General features: G+C 41.0%; 1 protein-coding gene across 1 annotated transcript in view; it reads right to left on the bottom strand.

The window, feature by feature from the left end:
* LOC103811187 (FGGY carbohydrate kinase domain-containing protein-like) overlaps positions 1-19,258 on the bottom strand; it is a gene marked incomplete at its 3' end in the record, with an annotated part of 79,260 nt that extends 60,002 nt beyond the window's left edge. The window contains exons 1-4 of the mRNA XM_009084141.1: positions 19,052-19,258; positions 17,087-17,198; positions 15,182-15,333; positions 6,793-6,878 (exon numbers count right to left, since the gene is read on the bottom strand). Of these exons, the coding sequence (XP_009082389.1) occupies positions 6,793-6,878; positions 15,182-15,333; positions 17,087-17,198; positions 19,052-19,252 (551 nt within the window). The remainder of the gene's footprint in view (positions 1-6,792; positions 6,879-15,181; positions 15,334-17,086; positions 17,199-19,051) is intronic.
* Between the last annotated feature and the right edge of the window lie 364 nt (positions 19,259-19,622).

The following is a 19,622-nucleotide window of genomic DNA, read 5'->3' as shown; positions in this document are numbered from 1 at the left end:
AGAACACTCCTGTAATGTTATTGTTTTCAGGGGGGTGGTTTTCAAGAATTTACTGTGAATACATGCATTATATATGTGCACACTGAAACACTGCTGGGGCTGTAAATGACCCAGGAGTTCATAAACATGGCTATTTTCTTATCTGGTTCAAATTTATGCAAGGAAGCAATTGTTCCCCAGCTCTGGCTGAGTGGAGCCCCAGTCTCACAGGGTACAAGGGCTTCACGTGGGGCTTTCCATGGTGTTGCACATAAGGAAGAGTTCAAAGGAGATGACATTGTTTATTACATCTCTTGTACCACGAGGACCTGAGCCTTGATGGCATTCCCAGGAGCTAATGCAAAAGAAACACCCAGCCTGTGTCTGGAGACAACTGAGATGACTAAAAAAATGAGATGAAAACCGAAAGAAAACAAACTGTGGTTTCTGACTTGTCTTTCTTCAGAATTTAAGGCCATAACACCACAACCTCTACTACTCCTCCCCCCAGCCCCAGTGAAGCACAGTTATCCAGTGCCAGCATTAGTGAGTATGTCAGCAAGCAGAATCTTAGCAACTCCCAGCCATCCCTTTCCAAACTTTATTAAGGAAATATTATCATCTGAAGTTAATAATTACAGTGTCTATATATCTGTTGCTTCTGCACAGGATCAACAACAACAGGGTTGTTTAAACACTGCTTTTCTGCTTTGATGGAAAACTGTGTGTGTACCACCCATCAGCTCAAGTAAATGCTAATGACTGTTATGGAAAAATAAAAGACATTTTCTGATGATGTAGAATATTTAAGAGGCTTCTTATGATGTAGGAGGTTGCCTTTTGAGCCTGAAGGAAGAGGACCTTTACCAACAATAAAGATATGAGCTCTGATTTTTAAATTATTTTGTATTATTAGTTTTTTGAAGTGCTGGAGAATGCTTTAACCATCATACAGATACACACACACACTCACATATACACACACTCTCCAACTACCACACTAGGCAAGATCAGAGCTTAACGGCCAACAAAACACACATTCTATCCCTGAGATCATTTTCCTGAAATAGAAAACTACATATGTTTCTCAAATTTCACATCAAGCCACTGCACAGCCCAAACTGCAGGGGAGAAGGGAGCCAAGCCTGCCTTTGGGCTGGGGGAAGGAAGAACCTGAAAACAAGATGATTCCTTTCATATCAACACATTTCTCATCCACAATCTCAACTGAACAAACACCCTGTTTAACTGCATTGCTATCTGGGCTTGCTTATCAAGCAGCCTTTGCTTTGTCAAATTAAGACACATTGCCTTGGATTAGTGAGACTCCCTGAGTTCAAGATGACTTCATGGTTGGCTCAGAGTTCACTGTCTCTGTGGCAAGCTGCCAGGAATACATCCACTGCCTGCCCCCAATCCTTTCTGTACTGACCTAACTGCCTCTCTTTTTTTTAGCAGCAAATGAACACAATAGAAAACGAAGGGTTAGATACTGTCACAGCTAATTAACCATCCTCACATCTTACAGAAATAACCCGAGTAGTAAATATTTGAAGACCTGAATGCAAACCTCTGCAATGCAATGCCTCAATGTATGTCTAAGCTGTTGGAAAGGGACAATGCAGTTTTTCTTCCCTGGGCAGATACAGTGAGACACTCTGAAGGGCTCCTGTTCTTGTGGAAAACACATTAAGCTTCTTTTGCTAATATTTTGTAAAGGGCATTTGTACAATAACAATAGCTAAAGCTTCCTGTTTGCCTGTGTGCTTCCTGGCTAATGTTAACGAGACCTGCTAACAGTTTTCTTCTTCAGCACACAGAATTCTCTCAGATTCCTCTGCAGACTCAAGGACATGCCATTTTTAAAGCAAAAATAAAAACCAAACTAACAGTAATGGCCACATTGCACCTGCCCTTCACAGTCTTGATAACTTTTCCAGCAACACTTCCTATTTTCTTACACTGGATCAGTCTGTGTGTCACCAGTCTGCAAAGAACATGTTTTGAATTCATTACAAGCCTGATAGCAGTCGAATTCTCTCACTTGGCACAGATACCATCACAGGGACACTTGCTTTTGGCTCCAGGACAAATTCATGGTATTTTGTCCAATCCACAAAAACACCAGCCCTCCCCTCCCAAGCAACCCTTCAAGATAATTCTCCCTTCTCCAGAGACTTCTCCAAACAAGTCTGCAAGCCTGAAGTCTTGGGTTTCATTTCATAAACAGGACACAAACCCCGAGTGCAACTCAGGATACTGTCAGTGCCACATGGGCTACAGTACTAATCACAGCAGCTCTCTGAAATATTCCCTAGCCCCTTTCTTTCCACAGAGGCCTAAGTTTAAGACCAGGCATCTTTTGAAGTAGGCACTAAATATAAACAAGAAGCCAAAGGCCAGATCCCAGCCAAAAGGGTATCCATTAGTCACGGCAAGGCTAGGAAGGAAGGGAAGGGCAGCTGGCCCCAAAAAACTGGTATCTGGGCTGCTCTAGTTACCACATCTCACCAAAAGCATTTCCCAATCCTTTAAAAAGACACAGACATCCTCCAGATAATCATTTAAATCACACCAGTTTGTTTTTACGGCAGTACCTCTAAACATAAGCTCCTCTTCCAAAGTCTCTCTCCCTTTTCAAAGTTTCCAGCCTATCTGGATTAAATATTTGGTGAGGACTCCATTAACACAGCCATGAAATACCTCCCAGCAGTAAAAGTAAGCAACCTCCTACATGTGTGTGTATGTATCAAATTAACAAATGAGGAATAAAAACAGGGATGAGCAAGAATCAAATCCTCAAAGGTATTCAGCAGACTCCTGAACACCTTCAAAGATGTAGATTTAATTCACTTCTCCAAATCACACAGAGGACAAAACAGAGCAGAGACCCGAATCGAGGTTTTTGGATTCAAAAGCACCTTCCTAGTGTTAATGTTTTATTACAGACTCCCATCACTGCCCTTCAGCAAGGGACCAGGCTCTACTCCTGTTCATCCCAGTGGACTCTGCATCAACCCTGATAACATCTGAGGAGTTCTCTGGATTTCAATCAGTGCAACGGAGACATCTCAAACCCCAATGATAAGCAATTGGAAAGAGGTTACAAATAAACTTTAAAGACTTAATCACTGCTTAACATAAAGAGTCAGCTAGTTAAACATGCAAAAGCCAAGAAACTCATAGATGAAAGAAAACAATTTGTCAAGATATCTTCCTGTTGAAAATATCCTGTATATTAAACAGATATCTCTCTCACACAGAGATACTGACTAGTATTAGTTATGTGCTTCCCAGAAATGCTTTTTATCAACTACAAGCATGTGCTTTTCCCTTTGCAGTCTGTAACTACCATAACAGTATGAATTTCTTCCTTATAAAACCGATTTTCTCTGGAGAAACGCACGATCCTGAGATCTGCTGGAAGGAGAACATTTAGAAAAGTTCTCCCCAAAGTATATGAAACATCTGTTACACCCTTTTCCCTGTCATGACTCCTAGCAGCTGAACACTGACTGCACAAGTATTTCCACAGGAAAATTATTTGGGTCAACATTCCTCTATGAGATGAAGTCTCTATTAGGGAACACATTACTTTCCCCAAATATTAACATACCTAAAGTATAATAATATGAAAAAATATTCTGCACTTATATTCAGTTCATTCCAACTCTGTCTGGTAGTCCTAGGAGGTGGCTTGTACCATGATGTTGGACACTCTCTATCTCAGTAATGTCAGCCTGGCATTCCAAAATCCTCCTTCATAGGTTTGATGTCTCTTGAGTTACAGCTCATCTTAAATCCAGTAGAGACTGGCTCATTTTCCAGTGAGTTGCTGATGACTGGAAGTGGCCCTGAAGCAAAATGCTGGACCTAAATACACATAACCTTTGAGAGATTTGTGTGTGAATTCTATCCAGTTCAACAGCTCAGATATATTCTTATCTTCAATATAATCCTTCAAGAGACTTCAGAAATACACTGAAGCTACAGATGTGCATCTTTGATGAGAATTCTCCATCCATAAGATAGTAGCCTGTAACCAGAGAGGTGTTTAGGTTGTATTAAGATAGCTTTATCCAAAATACCATATAAAGGAAAAGCTATCAGAGGTTATAGTTGGTGGGAGGGAGAACAGTGAGTCACACTCAAAAGTGCTGAGCTTCAAGAAAGTATTGCAAACGTGTCTGTGACACAACAGCTCCTTTCTACCACAGCATTTCTGAAAGAAGACAACCGAGTATCCAAGTGGCAAAACCAGTACACATTGTTGCAACTGGGGGGGCGGGTGGGACAAGCTGAGAAGTTATAAAGTTTCAAAGTCTTTCAACTAAAGAGCTGTCAGTAACATTTTTTCAATGCAGAATAGTCAGCTGCCAGTACTCAACAACTCAATGGCCTATCAACGACCCAAAGGAGAAGCAATAAAAAATAACTCTTTTCAATATGGAGTATTGCAGGCAACAATCTTCCAAGGACAATGGGAATTAAGGATTTGGGACTTATCCTTTGCAACTGATGAATGGATGTTGTTTGGTGAGATACAGAGCAATTTCAGGCCAGTAGGTAAACCATGTCAGAATATGTTTGAGTCTCCACCGTGGAACATTTCCTGTTTATTATACATCCACTTGGTACTGAGGCTGTTCAAACCAGCAGAATTGAAGGTGGAAGACAAATGATTTCATACTCAAAAACATCAAGAACTTCTTTTCAAATATGTCAAATTCTGATCTCACACACTACTACAGTTGCAGGTTAATGGCTGAACTTGGTGATCTTAGAGATCTCCAGCCTTGACAATTCTACTTCGTGCATCAAGTAATCTCACTGAAGGCAAAAAGACTGTAGACAGTTTTTAAATGGTAAGTGCATAAAAAAAGGTTTTAGAGCCCCTTAAAAGTGTAAAGAAGCATTGCCTTTTCTATCAAAAGTGCCCTTGGAATTGCATTTATTTTGGTAAAATCCCCATCACCAAAACAAATGCAAAAGAAAATAAATCTTTCTTCTATCAGGGCCAGGTTCTGCATGATTCACAGTGACTAACACTGTCTTGTCCTGTGAATAGACTCCCTTGTGCTCCAAGGGAGAAAAGGTGGTAAGAATCTTAGACTTAGTAAGTTCACACTTCCCTTGTATTATGAGCATATACAGGACAAGTTACTGCACCAAACTAAGAGGAAGTTCCCAAAGAACAGGTGTGCATGGGGGAAAGCAGAGAAAGGGAAAACAAATCAGGTTTGATTGCAGCAAAACATTTCTTGTCCTTATTTTCCTGTCTTTCTCTTCCTCCTTTCCTACCCTATAAGACACTCCACTCAGGCCAAAACAATGGGCTTCATTTTGGGAAGCACACTAAGGCAGTAAAGGAGGATTATAAGGTACTATTTTATCCGAAGTAGAAGCTTCTCACCCAAAGGGTGGGGGAAGACTTTGTCCAGAAGGTCTTTTCTTAACACTCCTTTCTCCCTTACAACATTCATCAATACAATCCAAGTTTTTGAATAATCAAATTGCCATTTCCAAGGAAATGCACTTGCCAGGTAAACCTTTGAGTATGATCTTCTGCAAGTTTATTTTCTTAAGAGATTCTCTGTCTCACCTCCAGGAAGTTGCAGCCAAGAGCCAGGCAAGAGCAAGGAGCTGTCAGTATCACTATACACTCCCTGTTCAGCCCATTCTCCATCTAGTGCCCTGGCCAAGCGTTGCTAATGCTAAATCCAAGTCTTGAGTCCTTTCACCAGATGGAGACCCTTCATAGTTTATCATCTGGGATTTATCCTCTTGACTTTAGAGCCAGGTGAGGTGACATGATGGCAAGACCTGTGGGTGGGAGTTCTCCTGTTGCATAATTCATGGTGATACAGCAGAATCTGGCTGAAGCCCAAAGGAAGAGGATTTGAGACACTGTCTTTCAATTATCAGCTAGCAAGCCCCTGCACAACTCAACTTTCTGCCTTCTTCAGTCAAACACAGCACTTCCCTGCTCCATAATGCAGGGAATAGATAATATATACTGTTATAATGACAGATGTCAATCATGGAGACTAACTGGGGGAAAGAGCTCTCAAATAAAAAGAACCACGTCTGATGTGAAGGTACCTTCATCCCCAGAGAGACTAAAACTATCCTGTGACCAGTTTTCATTGGAGACTACATTTTACACAGATTCAGATCCACAAACTGCAATGGAAATAAGTGTGACCCACACTGGACTGGGCATGTAATTGGTTGAGAAGACTTTGTTTTAAAGAAATAATACTGTCTCCCACTTTTCACAAGGACTTGGTTATCTGCAAACATGTTTCACTTGTGCTGCTTACTTTAAGGGGCTCTCTCAGAGGGTTTTGTTCAACTGCTCAGCAAGTACTCCAGGATGCTTTTGGGAAGCAGTAAGTGTTTTACAGCGAAGTGACCATTTTAAACAAGATTTTACCAGATCCCTCCCACATGGCAAACAAATATTAACTTCCAGTTCTCAAAAAAAAAAGGTCACTAAATTTGTCAAAAAAACCAGATTTCAAAGACTTCTTAGCACTGTATTTCACAGGAACTAGAGCAATCACATTGATGTTTCAAAATGGAGCACAAGACCAACTAACTGACATTTGTAGCAACATTTACACTGCTCACAGGAACAACTGTGCTCAGGAATGCACAGTGGAGGCAGGAGATAGGTTCAAGATGTTTTGGGGAAGGCTGAATTACAGACAGATGTACAGAACAGTGTGTCCAGTCAAAAGGAATTAAAGCAGAAACATATATAAGGAAAGAAACAATGACAACCAAATCATATTGTTACAATTAACATACCTTGCAGTGACACCTGTGGCTTTCCAGGATAAGAAATCTGGAAGATCAAAGAAGTATCCTGCCTTCTCCCACGATTCTTGCAAGTTCTAATGAAAAGATGTTTGGAAATGAAGATATTAGAGGTCAGGCATGATCATGTCCTTAATTTAATGCAATAAAACTCCTTGATATTTAGGTAAAAATGGCAATTTTTTCAAAGCAAATACTCTGATCATGTAGTGTGCTCAACTCACTGACTTACTGCCTGAAGAACTGAGCCTTTCCTCACCACAGACAGATCAGAAGAGAAGTTTCCCATGAAGAGTTCATGGAGTCACAAGTTTCAGATCAATAACATGAGCTCTCTCAGTTCTCCATCAGCTGCTTCACGTCAGAGCAGTCTCAAGGGCAACATACAACCTTCTCAGAAAGCCATTTGCTTGGAGAACACTCTGCTTTCTAAAATTAACCATTTCAAATTGAATATTTGTTCCCTGCCATGGATGAGATGATCTTTAATGTCCATTCCAACCCAAATCATTCTAGGAATCTGTAAGTTAATTCAGATACTATGTGATAGCAAATCAAACTCTTAGAAGTCCAGAAAATTACTGAAAAAGGAATCTACAAATTCCAGAGACTAAGGTGCAACTGCATAAGCACAAAAAAAGCAAATTTTTATTTAGTTTTGGATCATGCAAGAATCTGTCTTAACTCTGAGATTAGTTCTTCAAAAAATTCTAAAACTTACTGGGTTTCTATTGAGTTCAAAAGAGAAATATACTGATGACAACTTTTTAACATAAATTGCACAACCTTTGGATGTCTGTTCCTGACCACTAAGGTTTAGCTTAGCTCCCAGGCATACATGGCTGCCACTCACATCAAATTCCATGTCACATGTGAATGCAAAGGTGCTCCACAGATTTGTACAGAAGTCTTCAGCCTGATTACTTTGATACTAAAAGCCATTATGTACCATTACACACCCGACAGCCTTCAAGATGCAACAGGATTCAAGAAGCAGCTGTCTCTGGGCTTCTTTAGCTCCTACTGTTAATCAGAAAAGAAACTGGAGTCAGGGTAACTGTCCTTTTCAAACAAATCTGTTCCATCAAAGATACTTTTTTGATCCTTATTCTGTTACTTCAAGAACTCCCAAAGCCACAGGTCAGTGACACTAAAATACATTGTTCCATGAACATCCAAATGATTCATTCTTTGCCATCTTGATGCCGTGTCAGCACTCATCAGTTAAGACAAAAAAAACACTGCATGCTCCGACGATTTTCCCAACCAAATTTCAAGCCTCCGAGTTTTCTACACTCCCTGGAGTTAATTCTCATTTATTTTCACTCACAGACAGGATTCTGTGACCACATTAAAAGGATTGTGGAAAAGACCTGGGAATGTTCCCAATGGTGTATTCACATCCTGCGACTCACCCTCCAGACTCACTTGTAAGGGAACTTATCCAATCCTTCTGTTTTCCAGGGGTACTTATGGAAGCCCTTTCTTCATCCTCTCTCTGATTGCTTTGGCTTGTTCAAACACTTGGGGACAAAGAGTTCAAGAATGTTGAAGTCCAATGTCTTCTCATCTTCTTAGACCAGAAAGATTCTGGAGAATGAGGAATCAGGGAATGGATACAGAGCCTCCATTGCCCATTTATTCCTTGGCAAGTCAGAAGATTACCATGAAGCTTTACTGAACAACTTTGTGTTTGTACACTTTTTAGTTGGAATGAAAATACACACAGAGGCAGAACTTGCAGTGGAGAAGAGAACTTCAAGCTCCAGCATTCAACAGAATTTTTTGGAGATGACTAGACCCACGTTCTCCTTAGGAAAGCTGAAAGAGTTTTAAATCCAGATTTCACTGATTTTGATGTAGTCTCTTCTTGCACAGGAAACTTTCAATTTCTGCCCTTACTGTATTATCAGTATATTATCTTTATCTTGTAAGATAAAGTGATCTGCAGATATTTAATGGCTGTGAAAATGCATTTTTTCCACCAGAAGTACAATATGTATAAATACCAAAGATATCCTGACTTTTGTTATTGTTAATACAGATTGCCTATAAATCAAATTATCTTAAATGCCACTAAAGACAGCTTTCCTGTCAGATCCCTGTTGGCCGCAGGATTGACTACATTTGGGCGAGAAGCAGCATCTGATTTAACACAGGGTTTTAGTCTGAATTTCATGGCTACTTATCAGCCAAACCCCACAAATTCAAAAATCATCCCAAACTGATATGTCAGAAATCCATATTAAAACCAAGAAGGGTAGATGGAAGTAGAAAAATGTTGTATCATTTAGTGCAAAAACAAAAGCTGATGTGAGTGAGCACTAAAGTTCTGCATCAGCTCAAAATCTAACTCGTCTGAAAATCAGAAAGAAGTAGGAAAATCCCTGAAGAACCATTTGCTTTTCCCAATTCAGCCTGGGATTTGAATCTCCCAGGCAATCTGAAACCGAGAGCTATCTGTGTGCCTTTTTCTAAGTTACAGAAGGCAAATATACCTTGCATGAAAGGACGAAAGAGAACAACTGAACACTTAATGCACACACTGATGAGGATGTAAGAAACTGATGTCCCATGACCTCCTCTATGTCAGACAAAGCAAGGACTTACACCTTGGGTCTCCCACACTTCAGATCAGATGCCAAGCCATGTGATAGAGCTATCCTGAGACACCCAAGATACGCCCTGAGCAGAAATGCTATCCTGGCCAGGGCCAAGGCTGTAAACTGATCAGTTTTGCAACCACCGCTTGCACTCTGAGCGGTGTAAGACTAACTGACTGAATTACCAGAATCAGGGACTGGGGCAGGGGGAGAGGAGGAGCTTGGAGAGAGAACTCTTGGAGCTAGGCTGCTGCTCACAGTGGAGAAAACTGTCTCTGCCACCACTGTCTTAGACACATGCAGGTATCTTCAAATCCCTGAGGCACTCTGAGCATGGCCCCAGAGTCCAGGTCTGGGGGACAGAGCAGGGACATGAAGCCTGAGTTGACAGAAGCTGTAACAAGGCAAGAAGGACACTGTGTGTGCATGTTGTAAGCCTTGTCACATTGCAGTGGAGTGGAGAGATATGGTGGGGAGACAGACTAAGTAGGACATACTTCGAGGTGTAGGTGCTCCAAAGCTCCTAGCTGTTAATCCTGGTTTCAAATGTTATTTCTGCTTGATTAGCAACTGCAACTATAAGCCAAACTCAACAGTTTGAAGCACAACTTAAGCCTATGAGTCTGTGCTATGTATGGATTTTGATAACACAGAGCTGTTAATGCATTTGTAAACAATCCTAAACAAGAGTTCAGTTCCAAACTCAACAGCCTGGGCTCATTCCCACTTAACAGGGATTTTCGTGTTTGTTTTAATGGAAGAGTACTCAGTTACATTCAACCAGACAAGGGCAGCAAGCAATGAACAAGAGTTGCATCAGCAAAGGAGCTGCTGCCATGCTAATGCCAGTACATCCACTGGGCTTTCCTGCACATCCCGGGAAAGAGATGCTTTAATTGCTTCTGCAAATTCTCCCATTGGTAGCTGCAAGTCACAAGTGTACAGAAAGAAGAAGAATGATACATCAAACAGCAGATCCAACTGAGGATTTGAACTGTAACATACATAAAGAGCACTGACCACTATGCCAGAAGAAAAAATACTCAAAAGATTATTGATTTTAGCTATGAACAGCAGAGGAATGATATGCTAGACAGTCATTCTATGAAGTGGGTTTTTTGCTAAAGGGAGGCTCTTCTTTGCTCTTAAATATCACATTAAGCACAGAATTGTGAGAGCAGAGTATAGGAAGATGCATTTCATTTGGAGACAGTTAACAAGCAAATACCTCCTCCCAGTCCAGCATCCCCCACCCACTCAGAATCAGCTACAGCATCTCTGATTTAATGGGACTAGTATTTTTTGGAAATAGCTGATTTGTAATGTCATTAGTATGAGGAAAACATAACATGGATCCTTCCATTTTGGCATAAGTTACAATCAAATCTCCAGCCAGAAATTAGTAAACAAGACTTTTTCCTTCTCCTATCTCTGGGGAAAAAAGATACTAACAGGCTAATTCTGGAGCTGAACAACCCTTCCCTTCCCTGTTTGAGCTGTGCTCTCACTGCCCTCATGTTGGTTTGCTACAGCATAGACATCTGTACAGCCATACTGTACTGACAAGTACTTGCAGCAAAATCATTCCCAAGTGAAGGAATATGTACCACATACTCAGCTCATATGCAGACATCTACCTACCAGAACTATCTACACACTCACCCAGGCAGTGAACACAAAATTTCTTTAGCCAAAATCTACAAAACAGCAGAACCTGCTGAAAAAAAAAAAAAGTACCTGCAATTACAGAAGAACTGCTTCAATAAGTTTTTTCAAGTAATTCTAAACAACAAAGAAATCTAAGGAAATGACAGCAAGAGGAGGGAATTTAATTGGCTATTTTGAAAGACCCAATAAGCAAGAACTACTTTCCTTTTCAGTGAAGTTTATACTCAGACTTATCTTACTGACTTCAGGAAGGCTTTGTCAGAATTATCTTTCAGCTAGTTTCTTGTCAAAAGGTAATGATTCATTATTTTAGCTTCATCTGCATTCTTAATTCACCTGACCACATTCAACAGCCAAGTGAGACTATATCCACAGAATTCTGTGTTATAAAAAACCATGTAGCTGTTCTGTTTGACATTACAGATTTAACACTGGACTCTCTTTATCACCACACATGGTCCATACAAGCAGAAGAATACAATGCTCCTCCTAAGTGAGCCACAGATGTGCACACTTTAACCAGAGTGCCCCATAGGCTATACAGTAGCTGCATTGAGCTGATCATTTACTGCAACAGCTGTCCCTGACACACAAACTCCACTTCCAGGGATGGTTTTGACATGGGAACACTTATCTGCAATTACAAACATCAAGACCACCCAATTAATTTCATGGAGACTAACTACTGGGTGCCACAGGGTAAAACTATTCAGCACCAATCAAACTAAATGGAATGTAAGCCAGTACAAATCAAACAGATCTCAAAAGGCCCGTTATGGCCTCCAGAGTTTAACTTCTTAATCCAAAGGAAAAATGGAATAGAGATGAAGAGGAGAATACAGCCTGAAGCCTATAGTCTCTACTTAAATCTCTATCCTGTGTAAGAAGATGAAACGTTAAAGAGAAAACATCATATGGAAAAGAAAGTCAAATAGAAGCAGATGAGAGGGACTTCAAAGAAAAACTGCAGCATGCCTCCTCAGACACATACAAGAGGAGAGTAACAAGAAAGTCACAAGAGATAAGGACCAGTATCTACTTCTTGTATAATGCTGTCAGCTCATTCCTCGTGGTGAGTGAGGTCATCTTCAACTTCAATTCTTAGAACAAGATGATGGAAATGGAAAAGCACAATTAGGTCATCATAGAATCCTGGAATGGTTTGGGTTGGAAGGGAACTTATAGCTCATCCCATTCCATCCCCTGTCATGAGCAGGGACACCTTCCACTAGAACAGGTTGTTCCAAACCCCAAGCTTCCAGGGATGGAGCTGCCACAGCTTCTCTGGGCAACCTGTGCCAGTGCCTCAGCACCCTCATAGCGAAGACTTCCTTCCCAATATCCCATCTAACCCTGCTCTCTGGCTGTGGGAAGCCATTCCCTATGTCCTGTCACTCTATGCCCATGACAAAATTGATCAAATAATGAGTCAAACAGATTTCTGGTCAGGCCCAAAAGAGTTCTTGTAGCAAGCTGCAGGCTGTACCACCTGCAGTCAGACAGCTGGAAATAGTTCTAGAGACACTTGGAGTATATTTCAGGATCAACTTCAACTACCTGTATGTGTTTGCAGAGGTTTTAAAACACAGCAACAGACTTTGGGATGCTTTGAGAGAGGTCGTATTTTCAGGCAGCTCCTGAGACTGCACTGCTTGCTGGAGCAAGTAGCAGCTTGGCAGGAAAGGTTATTTCACATGTGAGATAGAAAACATAAGCAGAGGTGAGGATTCAAGACAAATAAACTACTCAGATCTATGACACTTGAAAGAAATCTTGCTTGCAGCATATTTGGTGACATTCACTAGTCAGGACAGTCAGAGAGACCAAAGCCATGATCACAGCCAGGCACAGAGTGTGGGCAGACACTGTGTAAAACTTCCCCAGGCAGTAAACCAGGTCAAAGCAGGTACAGTGCAGTTTTTTTCTGAACACCACTTGTCACAAGTAGAAGCATAATGGGAATTCCAGTTTCAAGTTTGCAAACCCCGCAGATATTCTCAGTTGAAAAGGATAAGATAAAGCTAAAATGTTTTTTTCTACCTGCTAATCTTGTGCCTCTCCCAAAGGGTTTGAAAACCAAACTTCCTTTTTGCCAATTTGCGCATTATCACTAGCATAAGAAATAATTTTGCAGTCAGACCATTTTCGGCTTGTGGTGTGTGACCTGGATCAAAATCTCATTCTGCCATGCCTCTGCGCAGTATTAGCATGAGGGAAATACACTAAACAGAAAACAAAGATGATACAACTCAAAAACCAGGAAGGACACATTTAGTACCATTCCATAAGTAGTTTTCCTGACTACACCTTTAATACCTGTGACAATGTCTGAAGACACTTAAGTAATTTATATTTGCAGACCAGTTCTAGATATTCCACTGAGTAATAACATATGTGTAACCTCCTATTGCAGCTCCCATTTGAGGAACCTGATATTGCAAGTTATTGTAACATTTGCCTTCCTTGGCAAAAAGGGAGGACACCTGCACTACATAGAAGCTGAATCTGAGCTGCCAGAGGCTAACATGACCCTTTGCTGACAGCCCTAATGCCATGTAATACATGGATGCACTGCTGTGTCTGGCACTGAAAATAACCCATCCCTCTTCAGACGATTCCTGTCACCCTCCTACTTTGGAATCAGTATGGAATAAGTAAGTACACTCAATCCTGTACTTCTCTGAAGCTAAGAAGTTTAACACCACATGCCCAAATCTCACCTGATTACAAATGACTATGATAACTGTTTTTGTTCTGACCAGCTGAGGTGCTCCTGTAGATGTTGTTAAGGTGTCTGAGCTCAGCAGGGTAAGCAGTTTAATGATGTGTCATTCCTAGACCACTCAGGATACAGAATCTGTCGTGTGAGCAGCTCAGCAAGCAGATACTGAGGTAAAAAAAAAAAACTCCCCTAAGGATAATAATCTCCTTATGTGGTATGTCAGGAGCTGAAAAAGGACGTATGAACAAGCCCTGTTCTGTAACACCCTTCTGCCAGGCAATCCCTGCTGCTGGCTGGCATAGAAGGTCAGGTGAATTCTGTGCCCTCCCCACTGGCTCCTGGAGGGGACAAGCCCTGCAACACCTGCTTTCCCCTTTACACTACACAAATGATGTCAGAGGGCTTTGAGGTGATAGCAGACTTAGAGTTCTGGGTGATCACACTTGGACACCCCATAATCTGCCTTCCCTGATCAGTCAGGTACTGATAGCCCAGACACCTTGCAATATAAATATGTTTTAAACACAAAGAATTCATTTAAGGTTTTTACAGCATGCTCTTACTCTTTATAAAATGGCTAATGTATGATACTCAAAGCTTGAGAAGGGAAGAACCAGTAGATGGATATTCCTATCTCATTATCAACATTCATTACTCTCTACTATCATTAACCTGTCAGTACCTGCTTCCACCAGTTAATTCCTTTGACCCTCCCCAATCTGCACCTTGTTACAATGTGGTGCCTCATGTTTGTAAGGACAGGAGACTTTGGCTGATTGAAACTGGCAGCATGTAATTTATATTTGGGCTCTGTTAAAATGACAGTGAGCATCACTGAGGCCAAATGGAAAAGCCAGGCTGGAGGAGGCTATAAAAAACTAAAGTGCAAGTGTCTCTCCTTTTGTCTGACAGTTATTATTAAGAGCCATATGTCATTCTATGACACATAAAATGTACACACAAGAGAGAGAGGTTGAGCTCCACATCATGAACCAAGCACCTTCCCTCCATGGATGGTTTACTTCCTACTGATGGGAGAGCAAATTGAAGCTCAAAGCACCTCCATAACTATATCCTAGGATAATTCAAGGACTCATTCATTACCTTCACCTAAATTTGTATGTGTAGCTAATCTTAGATAAGAAAGGCATGTGAAATGCTCTATCAGGAAACACTCCATTTCAATAAAATCAAACATATTTCTACATAACTGAGAAGGAAAAAGAGCCTCAACACATTTACACCCCAACTTTAGCCAGGCCTTGCTTTACACACCTTGGGGTTCAATGCTAACACTGAAGACTTTTGTTTTAGAAATCTCATTCTCAGAAATTAACAAAAGGCATTAACCACTGGTAAAACTGCCCCCCAGTGTTAATGTACTCACTTCCTTTATCCACAGCAGTTTAGGTGGCTGCATTTCCACAGACATCACTCCCCCCACATAGTTCAAAACCCTGTGTTGTGTTGCATTGATGCGCTCGACCTGACTCACTGCACGGTGGTCCATCCACATAATCACATTCCTATGGTTCTGTCCTGGGGGGAGCAAGAAGGAAAAAGAGATTATTTTAGCTTTGGTTTGACCCCACCTCAGTATTATTATTTCCCAGGCTCTAAGCTGCTTCACACTTTCACTTCTACATGGAAAACACAAGTTCTATTTGTGGTAATAACCCACAGGAGGTATCTAAAAATCACATTTTAGCCCTCTGAGCCAATTTTAAGACACGTTAAGCACTGAGAATGCTGACTGCAGCCCACCAGGCTTGTGAGCACCCAAGAACCTTGAAACACTGTGTTCTCATAGACTGTTTCATTCAAGAACCCAAACTTCTTGACAAAGTTCACATATTTAGCTAAAAATATAAAGAAATATTTTGGTGACCAAGAACTAAAAATGGGACAACATCTGAGCAATTCTGTGGTAAACTGAAATGAACTCAGCTAGTCAGCTCTAGCTACAGGGATTTCCTTTCCTCTTCCATGGTTATGGGGAAAGCTACCCCAATTCCTCTCAGAAATGCAGTGTCAGGGGGATAACTTACTGAAATGCTTTTATTTCGGGTGTGCTAGGAAAAAGCACTTGGCCTGTTTGCACCACACATGAGAACAATAAGCAAAGAACATCTTATCAAAATTAAGCCAGAGGACCTGCCAGACAGGTGGAACAGTAATCCAGGTGACACTTCAGACTCCTCTCTGGCTACATACACTGTACACTCCATGGCACAGCCACTCATGCATCAGCTTGAAAACATAGTCCAAAGCAAGGCACAAGTATGAGGCACAGCAATGTTTCTAAAATGCCTTGAAATACAGCTGTGAAACTGCCTAAAACCTCATCACTGCATGACTCTAACAGTGTGACAGCATTCAGTGAATCCTTGTCTTGTTGTTTAACACTATCACTGTGTAAACTCCAAGTTCTTGGGGATATCAGAGCATCAAAAATGAGAACTGAATTTGCCTCAATAGCCCAAAACAGCCCCAGACATCATTAGGCATTGAACAGATTGTAAGAGACTCTCTAAGTGAAAAATATATAATCTCATCTAAATTTAGAGAAGGACATTTTGGGGGCAAAGCTGGTGTTTGAGAAGGATGGGAGGGGATGACAAATCCATCTGAGAATAGAAAGGGAACATACACAGAATTGTGATTACGTCTCTAACTACTGATTTAGCAAACACCTAATCTTCAATGGGGCTCACTGACTAAAAAGTGCATCACAGGCCTTTTGTGTCTTCTGAATCATCTACTGAAAAACTAATAAAAATACCAGAGTTTTAGAAAAAGGTCACAGATTGTTTCTGAAGCTCAGCACTGTCCTGGATAAAGACAGAAGTACAACACACAAGCTGAACCTCTTGCCTGCAGCATCTTGACAGAGCAAACAGTTATACTATACTAACATTTTCAGCACTTCTTTAGCCAGTGTGGATGGACATTTGCACACACTGTAAGAGCCATGACCAGTCAAGTTTGAAGGAGGAGAAAACATGCAGAAAAATGACCACAGATTTCCCTAAGAAGCAATTTCCCTGAGCCAAGATTAATTAATTTGATCTTAGGATGCCAAACATTTAGCCAAACAGTAATTCTCAGCTCTAATTTAATTTTTCAGAATTTAAACAGTAAAACCAGGAAAAAAATCCTCTTGTAAAAAAGATTTTCTATCCTCTCTGCTCAAAGTCAGCCCCATCACTTGGCATTTGGGCGAAATGGAAAGTTCCCTCCCATCAGTGGTAGAAACACACACAGTAACACCATTTTTGTGCTGGACTCCTACCTTCACAGTTGACTGCCAAAGGTTGGAACTGTTTATCCACAACAACAAGGGAACATGTAGCATCAAACCCAACCCCTCGAATCTGGCTGACATCCACTCCACAGACAACTTGCTGAAAAGACACAACACACAGGAATACAAATATATCTGTACACATGCAGGTACCATGTGAACTAGTGACAGAAAATGAGTTATGAGCTAGAAATGCAAGCTAAAATTCCAAAATGTTTTTAATTCAGTATTGTTTAACACTCCTAATAAAAATACATAAAATTGGCAAAAATTCTTTGGTTTTCCAAACTTTAATAGCTTTTCAATTTTACTAGCCACAGGCCTGGATAAAAGCAGGAAGCATAAAAATACCAGGAAATAAAGGTAGCAGAAAACCAGCAATGTTGATTTTCTCCATTTTTTAAAGCTTGGAGAGGAGCTGCATGTGAAACATGGACACAGGATTAGGGCCAAGTGTTTCCATCAGTTATTTAACTATAAGCCCACCTGTGGGAACAAAAACCTTCTGGAATCGTTTCGGTAATATTGTGCCACAGCTTTTTGCCTTGCAATACTGAAGAGTCCCAAAAATAAAGCTGGTCAAAACCTGTAGCAATGCACACCTTGTCCCTGCTACCAGGAGTTTAGATGCTTTATAGAAGATTTTCAACAAAATACCAAAACCACTGCCCCAAAATGTCTGTATTTCATGGCTTCCAGCAGCAATGGAAAAAAAAACACAACACCCACAGAGATTAAGTGCCAAGTGAGGGTGTAAGACACCTAAAATATAATACAGCAATAAATTGCCACTTCTCAGCAACAATAAAAATATCATTATTTTAATTAGTACTATAAGGAAAGACTTTCACTAGACTTGCTCCAGTGCCAGTCTGGCTCTGGAAAGCTGCAGTTTCAGAGACTGCTTTATTGTTTATATATAAGAAATTGCATACAAAGAGGTCCAGAGCAAGAACAAAGCAACTCACACAGAGAAAAATCAGCTAAGCAGAGTAAGACTTGTTCTGCATTAACATCAAGCTGTTCCTCCCTAACACTCCCGTCACTCCCTTCTTTGCCTTCCTTCCCCCTCACCTCCTCTTCTCCATCTCAGGGCATTTCTGCAGAGCCAAGCTCATGAATGTTTGAAAAGGCTGATCAATAACAAGACAATGGGTGAACTGTCCATCTGCAAATTACCAAGCAGGTCATGAATATTTAAAAAGCCAAGCTCAGAACATGGGGCAGGTTGGGGCTTTATCAGGGAAGATGAAATGTCCTCCGTGTGCACTGCCAGGCAAGGTCACTGATTTACCTTTACCATCAGCATATCCAGGCAGATCCTGGATCAGAGTGTACAAATTTTCCCTTACAGTAAGGTTTATTCCAACCTGGGTTTATGCTTGATATGATCCACAAACATTTATCATTTACTTTGGTCTTATAATACTGATACCCTCTCATAATGAGGATCACAGGTGACAGATGTTATGTCAGAACCATCCACAAACCAGATTACAACTTCTCTACCAAAAATGCTCCTATGTGACTCCAGTGCAGCACAATGCACATCTTCAAATATATGCACTGCCAGGTTCTGAGCAGCCTTGACTCCTCAAAGATTTGTTATGTGGGTAGAATATACACCAGCAAAACAAACCTCACAGATGTGAGACCTGAAGGCAGCGGGTACATCCTCCCCCTGAGCTAACAGCACAAAGATAAGCCTTTCATTCTATTGTCAGTTGTTGCACAAGTTTCTTTCACTCTGGCCTTCATCTCCTCACCAATAAACAGACATTGTGAGGCTACCCAAGCCTCAAGGTGCCTTTGATGCCCAAGGATGGTTGCAAGTTATACAGCAACACAGCATGCACAGAGCTGAATGGAAGTGACACACACTGGGTCTCCAAGACCTTAAACACTGAAAACCTGAAGAGCTACATCTCCTTAATTTTCCTTTCCTTTGCTTACCTTTGTGACTGAGCAGCAGGCAGCCCATATGTCTGCAGAGGATTGCTCATAGTGGTCTGCTTGGGGCTCCCAAATTTGGATAGGCTGCTCTGCATGTGCCACCACTGTCCCTAACTCATCTACCAAAGCTGCACGAACACTTGCTGAGCCAACATCAATTCCAACATAGTATTTCACTGCAGTCTGCTTCTTGCTGTGCATTTTTAATAGAACCTGTTGAAGGAAAAGAGGAAAAAAAAAGGGGTTAAAAGCAGCTAAAATGGCTGATGATGGAGAACTGCTGAATGGGGCAGGAGAGAAGGAGAAATGCTGTACAGGCACTTTGCTTGATAACTCTTGCATCAAGCCTTCACTTGGCATTTTTTAATTAATTAGAGTTTTCAACTCTTGCACTAGTACCATTTTTCTTCCAATGTTTCCATATAAGCTGTGCAGCACAGAACCTCCTGAGAAGCAAACTGTACATCTGCATATAAGAATATGCATGCAATGATAAAGTTCCTGCACTCCCAGTCACAGAAATGAGCTGTGGCCACACAGTATCATGTCTACATTAAGGAAAAAATGAGGG

This window comes from Acanthisitta chloris, unplaced genomic scaffold, assembly GCF_000695815.1.
Source record: "Acanthisitta chloris isolate BGI_N310 unplaced genomic scaffold, ASM69581v1 scaffold32331, whole genome shotgun sequence".
In the NCBI taxonomy this organism is placed as follows: Eukaryota; Metazoa; Chordata; class Aves; order Passeriformes; family Acanthisittidae; genus Acanthisitta; species Acanthisitta chloris.
This window is presented reverse-complemented; position numbering and strand designations above follow the sequence as displayed.